The 6,930-nt window shown below is 42.3% G+C and overlaps 2 protein-coding genes across 2 annotated transcripts; both read right to left on the bottom strand.

The window, feature by feature from the left end:
• Positions 1 to 907: 907 nt before the first annotated feature.
• COCMIDRAFT_41891 (uncharacterized protein) lies at positions 908 to 3,022 on the bottom strand (the record flags this gene model as incomplete). Its single annotated transcript, XM_007695676.1, has 5 exons — positions 908 to 1,602; positions 1,740 to 1,960; positions 2,127 to 2,220; positions 2,397 to 2,613; positions 2,840 to 3,022. The coding sequence occupies 5 exons, from the start codon at positions 3,020 to 3,022 to the stop codon at positions 908 to 910; spliced, it is 1,410 nt and encodes a 469-aa protein (XP_007693866.1).
• A 375-nt stretch (positions 3,023 to 3,397) lies between these two features.
• COCMIDRAFT_111051 (uncharacterized protein) lies at positions 3,398 to 5,483 on the bottom strand (the record flags this gene model as incomplete). The annotated part of the gene is made up of 2 exons (XM_007695675.1): positions 3,398 to 5,335; positions 5,388 to 5,483. The coding sequence occupies 2 exons, from the start codon at positions 5,481 to 5,483 to the stop codon at positions 3,398 to 3,400; spliced, it is 2,034 nt and encodes a 677-aa protein (XP_007693865.1).
• Positions 5,484 to 6,930: the final 1,447 nt, after the last annotated feature.

Below are 6,930 nucleotides of genomic sequence, written 5' to 3'. Positions count from 1 at the left end.
GTAGGCCACGCTTAGTAAGTTTTTCTATATATTTTACTAGCTTAGATTCTTATAATAGAGTAAGTAGTTAGCGTTTTTTAGTAGCTACCACACGCGATGTTATTTTATTTTAGTACTAGCGCGTTAATATTAAAATCTTAATACTAAACTTTTTTATAGCTACGTGGTATAAAAGTTAACCTTCTAGACCTTACGAATTAATTACCGCAATCGCTTTTATAAGAGCTGTTATAGTGGTAGAGATATCACGTATTGAAAATGGTGGGTTGATATTTTGGGTGGGGCAGATAGTGTTGCATTGGCTGATTGTTGCATTGGGTGAGCACGGACAGTATTGTGCCCGACTTGTGAGTCTGCATTACTGACCCACGATACCGGTCCCGTCAATGCGGTACGGGAGGTCACCTCGTGCTTCTGATTCGTTTAGCGGGCCATGAAATGGTTGGCCTCACCCGGTGACGATAACATTCTTGCATGCAAGTACGGAACATCTTGAGCAGCCAGCCCACTCTTTGGTGAGGCACTCGCTTTTGCGAGGATAGCTCGAGTCCAACAAATACTGTGTTGGGCACATTCGTATATTTACTAAATCGTGTTGGCTACATCATAGAGATGTATATCTGGAAGATCATAATCAAGATATTGTGCCGGTTTTGTGCATTGTATGATATCTTTGATACGGTAGCAGAAATATATGGTAGATTATGAAGCTACAACAACGCTATTGAAGAAGAACGAAGACGGTTTATAGTCGAGTTGCAACATGAATTCGTTAAATACCTATGTTTGTATGCTTGAGAAGTGTCTTTGTGGAGGACTGGTCCTGCATATCGTGGACTTTGAAGGGATATTGTAATAGATCACGGCCTTCTTAGTTGCGGACGTCCATGGATATTTCGATGTTCAATCAAACTAATCTTAGAGTCTTTTTCTCTACGACAGCGCCATACCTTAGCCCACAGAATTCCAAGTATTTCTGGGGATCTTCCGTAAATCTTTCAAGAAGCGTAGGCTCTGGATCTGCCATTACCTGTTCGAGAGAGAGGAGCTTGGATTCCTCATACAGATACCATATTCCGACGCGTGAAAATGTATTCTGCGTAGTTGGACGTACAAGAAAAAATACAAGACCACCCTCTGAGTCTACGCTATGGGACCAGGCTTCACCAGTACCTATGAATACTGCCGTGATTGCCTCGTCATTCTGTGGAACACCTTCGTCAAATTTAAAGCCTGAATTTCTCATGCCACCAAAGAGAGTCTTGTTGGAATATTTTAGATCCGGCGTTGTGATCTGGCTCCGAACGGTCCATGAAGTAATATCAATCCAAGGGAAGAAGTTTGAATAATGTTCTGGAAGAGATGATGTGACAAATTCGAAAACATCAATGGTTTTCCCATCCCGATGCGTGATATGGTACCTCAGCTCTCGAAAATTCGACCATGATGCGTCAAGGTCGAAGAAATCTCGTGCCGTGATGAAAGATCTATATGTTGACTTTTGAGATGCCCAAGTCCACGAAGGTAGTCCAGACACATCAGGAGCGAGGGTTCTTCCACTCCAGTATCCACGTTCCGATGCGAAGTCCACCAAACCAGACCCTGTGCGGAGAAGGATATCTCGTGCGTGATGCCGTCCGTAAAATAGATCAAAGGAATGCCGTGAAAGCACCTACATTGATATGAACAAGGCCGACATTTACCTCAGGCTTCCAAGATTCCTTCTGCAGCCTTGAGACTGTCTTTGGCGAAAGGAAGTTCCTTAGGAAAGTACTCTGTTAAGAGTGTGAAGGTTGCTAGAGGCTCAAGATCGGTTCTTGTAAAGAGAAATATGCGTTGCCTGCTTAGTGGGTCTTCGGATTTGTAGTGCTCGAGATGATGAGCTTTGTAGCACTGGAAATATATTTGTCTATCAGTGAACACGAGAAGATGCACAGGCAACACAGCTTCTTGGAAGGTCCTGTTTCAACATCAGTGTTTGATGGAGAATCGAATGAATGACAGCCAGTTACCGGCTTCGGCTATTCCAACGCGACTGGCTCAGCTGTTTCTGGACGGGCTCTTCAAGAAATTGTCGGCTCCCTAAGGTGACAGATGTATGTATCAGCTCTGATCGATCTGTTCACAGAACACCAGGAAGACCATGCAATGCATCTATGCCAGATGCTGCTGCAATAGTGACTTCTGCCCCTCCATAGATGAGATGCATCGATGCAATTGCTTCATTCTTCGCAACAGAGTCATTTTGGACGATGCAGTATGTTCAAGGACACAAACTCATCAGTGAATGTTCAACGCCAATAGGATATACAGGGAGCTACTGACTGATCGGCCCACAATCTAGGTATTGCAAGCTGCTTAGCCACATATATGGCGTCTGAAATAGTCTGAAATACTTCCAGGGTCTATTTGCGAGCCTAGTGAAACTTTTGCAGGAGCTACATTACCCCAGAAATAGCTCAGGCGCACATAAGACTCGCCAGGCATCAGTTCCCTTACCTGTAATGCACTGCAGTCGATGATTCTCAGCGGTGTTTTCATCTTCACCGGCTGAACTGTGCATGTCCTTCCACCTGCTTCAGCAAAAACATGGTTTGACCTATAACTCTCGAGCTATTGCTTCGCTCGGATCAGGTCCGCCGACGCATATTTTCCAGGCCTTGATATATAGTTTTCCGCTAGGAGGGATATATGTTCATGCCTTGGATCAACCGAGTCCCACACAAAGATCCGTTTCAAAGGTTTCGCGTTTGTGGGCTCAGCGCGTGGCTCAACCAACCCTTCTGAAGACTCTAGACGCATTTCTTCATTCTCTATCTCATCGTGGAAAAAAAGCCACGACAAGCTTATCGGCGTGGAAGTGATTAGACAGTGTCTTGCCGGACACAAAGTCTTGGTGGAAGGAGTCCTTGGGAACGGACAGGACCCGCGCATCTCCAAATTGGGACGTACTGAGTTTCTCATCAAGCTCTTTGCATATCGGACATAAATCATCCGTATGGTCTACGTCTGTATTGATCATGGTTGTAGTGTGTCTTTTCCTGTTGGGTAGCGTGGTTGATTTGGCAGATTGAGCAGACGATGAGTATGAGAGGCGGCTGAGCGAGGCCAATGGGATTGGCTATATAGTATTAGTAGGAGAGGACGAAATAGTAAGCGACAACGCGTTCCCTGCGCCATTGTCTGTAAAGCTGGCAGCCAAGACGTAGCTGCAGTCTCGACACTTTGCAACTTCGCCCTGTCAATCAACCACCTGCGTGCTATCACACCTTCTCACAGAAATACAATGCTTCATCTCACTGCAAATACTTCATGACTAGGCGTTCAAAAGACCGGACATGTATAGATGCATAATCAATGAGGTCGTATACGTTGCCAGGCTTCAGATAGTACATCGCTACCAACAATCGAGAAAACTTTCATACTCGTCTTCGCAGAAAAGGCTGCCCAGGTCATAATAATTTAGCCACGAATCTTTGTCACCAACAGGATAAGATATGTCTGAGTCCTTTGATGCGGTCACTTCTTCCGATGAATCCGTTATACTCGCACTGCCAAAATTGAACTCACTGCTGTACACACCTGTTGTAAAGTTGTCCAGGGTTAACTCCGGCAACAAAGGTTCCACTGGTACCTTTGACTGTACGTACTCAGTGGTGTACTCGAAACGTGGCACGAGTCCGCTCTGCGACATATCTTCCTCTTCTTGTCGTGCGTTCAGACATGTAAAGTTCCTGGCGAATTTGGAAAACATATTTGGCCGTCCTTCACTAGATATTGGCCGCTTCTTGCTAGTGTTAGTAGTCTGTTCAGGCCGAGGATGTGTTTTCCAGTTTGCCATTGTCAATCCGTCTTTGAAATGTGCCGCGATGTGAGTTTGTCTCGCATCCCATGCTGTCATTTCAAGAGCGCAAAAACCGCAGGTCCAACTTTCGGGGCCATCTTTGGGCACTCCATCTATTTTCCATAAGTCTCTTACAGCATCAGTCAGAGACGCCTGGTGAAAATTCTTCACATGCTGCCGGAGGTGATCTGGTCGCAAGAATGTTCTGTCTTCTTCGGCCTTGGCAAAACATTCACCAATACGGTGAGAGTGAAGAAGATGTTCTTTGCTAGGATTTTGTAGCATGCAGAAAACACACAATGTTGACGAAGTGGGATAAGAAGAAGTGGTCAAGCTCGGACCAGTGTGTAAACAAGTCCACTTCCGTTTCGGTCGGTGCTGAGTTTCCTCATGACGACGCCAGGATTTTGGCGTTACAATTTGATAACAAAATGTGCACTGCCACATGTTTGGTGTATTGTCTTTGGTTGTGATCGTTGCTTGTGCCTGGGTACAGGACATGGATGGGAACACCTTGGCAACCGGAGAAATCACACTTAAATGACTGTAGTCTTTCTTTTTGCCTCGCCTTGACACTTTTGGCGTTTTTGGTTCGTAGTCGTGATTAGAATAATTAATTTCCTCCAGACTTCGGTAGCCTTTAGGTATTAGTGACACTTTGGCCTTTGAGAAGTGGTTTGCTGGATCTGTTTCTCCTTTTGGGTCTGAGAGTGAACTCTCCCCATGACGTGGGAATCTTTGTCGTGCTCTAGCGTTCGTGAACCATGTATTCAACTGCTTCTCTGTGATTCCACATTCTTGAGCCAATACACGTTTGGTATCAGCATCAGGATACGGATTGCTGCTGTTGTCTCTTATCCATGATTTCAGGCGTCGCAGAGCGTGTGACTCAAGCTTTGTAGGAGGCCGTCGAGTGGAAGAGCGTTTAGCCTCGCAAATGATATTTGGAGATCCAGTATAAGAAGTGCCCAAACCCGGACTGCGGGAAGAAGTAGTAGTAGTCCGGTCATTTCCAATAGGGTTCAACATAGTACATGTTAAACGTCGACTTTCCTCGACTTTATCAGGTAGTTGATGTAGCTGTAATGCGTTGAGTTCTTTCACGTGGGGTGCAATATGCATCGATTCTTGTTCAGTCTCGTGATTTTGCAGAATTCCTGAGCTTCCTGTAGCACCGAACTCGGCTGTCAGCTCTCGGCTGCATTTATCGCATTTCAGGTTTTCTCCAGGACTGGCAATGTCCCAGAGTGCGCATAAAACACACTCTTCATTGACACGAGCCACCCGAGATTGGAGGTCGTGGCCTACTCTCAAATTTGTCGTAAACACATTGACCTTGGTGGTCACTGGTGCAGATGGAGAATCTGGTTTTTGCAGGCGCAGCTGATCTTCAACATGGATCTTGAAGAAGTCGCCGAACTCTAAGCTAAATCTCTTCTGAGACAATGATGGTGGTAGGTTGCTGATTGTGGGACTGGCAAAAAAGTCCATCTAGTAGTGTCAGCAACAGCTTGGTGGGGAAATGTCGACTCTGAGTCAGTACATAGCTACCATCTTCTTCGTCCACAGTATTTGATGCATAGCCCGAGTCAACGGACCATATGCTAGCTGCTTTGTTCTTCCCCCTTGGTGCCAGCATCTTGAGATGACGCTCCAATGTAGTGAAATTGTAATCTATCTGTTGTCACGTTCTTTGCGTTGCTATGACCAAGATACAATCAGCGAGCGGGTGAATATAGGTAGTTGGGTTGATGTGACGGCTGGTGACGAGGCTAGGTCAACTTATGTTGAGATACAGGGTGGCAGTGGCTGTGCTGGACGCCTAATTAGGACATAAGTGTGGCGTTCCGTTTATCCTCAGCTCCATAACGAGATAGGGTTACTTATGCCTTTAAGTAAGCATTACAGTATAAGCTCCTAAATTTTATCTTACAAGTTAAATATACTAGCGTACGGTAGTAAATAGGGAGAGGTAGGTGTATAGTTAGGTTGCAAAGAGTTATATAGAGGTAGAGATTAGATCTTAAATAAGCACTACCTAACCTAACCTATATCTAACTCTTAGTCACCTAACTACTATCTATACTTAGACGTAATATTAGGACTTAGATAAAGATAGTAGTTAAGTGTTATAAGTAATAGTATAAAGAATCCTCTTCTAAGATATATCGAGAGATAGTTAGAAAACTATTTTAAGTTCTAATAGAAAGAATAATTATAATAGAGTAAGATTTCGTAACTAAGTACTCTACTGTATAGTTTTTAGAAGGCTATTAGAGATAAAGAGACTAAGTATTACTCGTTAGAGGCATATATACGTAAAAGACTTTATTAAACTATTCTTTATTATAGTAAATTAATTTATATCTAAATCTAAATATTAATAGTTTAATATACTTATTTAAGTAAAATAAGCTTATGTTAGTAATAACTATATATTACAAGTAACAAAGGAAAGAATCTTCTTCCTTGCGCAGATAGTATAATGGCTAGAAAGCCACTTAGGATACTAACAGAAAAGAACGGACATAGCGGGGCTAAGTTATATAATATACTATCACGCTAAGATAGTACTATTAGTAATAGTAGGACCTATATATAATAGTAGCTATTAGAAGTAAAGATAACTATTAGTAATAGTAGGTTAAAGTTATAATAGTAAGACTAGAGGTAATAAGAATATACAGATAGAGAGATTTTATTATTACTCTTATTATAGTTAACTTATATTATACTTTCTTATTAGTTACTTAAATTTATAAGATTAATACTTATTAGTCTATTTAATATAGATTAGGAATTATTAATCTATTATTATCTATCTTATAAGTACGCCTACTCTACTATATCGCTAGATAACTGCCTTACGGCGCTCTTTACACTATCTCACTCGCCCTAACCTAGATTAAGCCTAGACAAGTATTAGCACCTAACCCCGTGTAATATTATACTAGTAAATTACTTTATACTAGTGGTACTACTATAGCTAATTTATTCTAAAATAAGGAAAGTATAATCTTTATCTACCTCTTACTCTTTTTTCTATAGAATAAAATATAAGATCTTATTTAATATTTAACTAAATA

Source organism: Bipolaris oryzae, assembly GCF_000523455.1.
Source record: "Bipolaris oryzae ATCC 44560 unplaced genomic scaffold scaffold_385, whole genome shotgun sequence".
Lineage (NCBI taxonomy): Eukaryota > Fungi > Ascomycota > Dothideomycetes > Pleosporales > Pleosporaceae > Bipolaris > Bipolaris oryzae.
The sequence above is the reverse complement of the archived record's forward strand: the minus strand, read 5'-3'. Positions and strand labels throughout refer to the sequence as shown.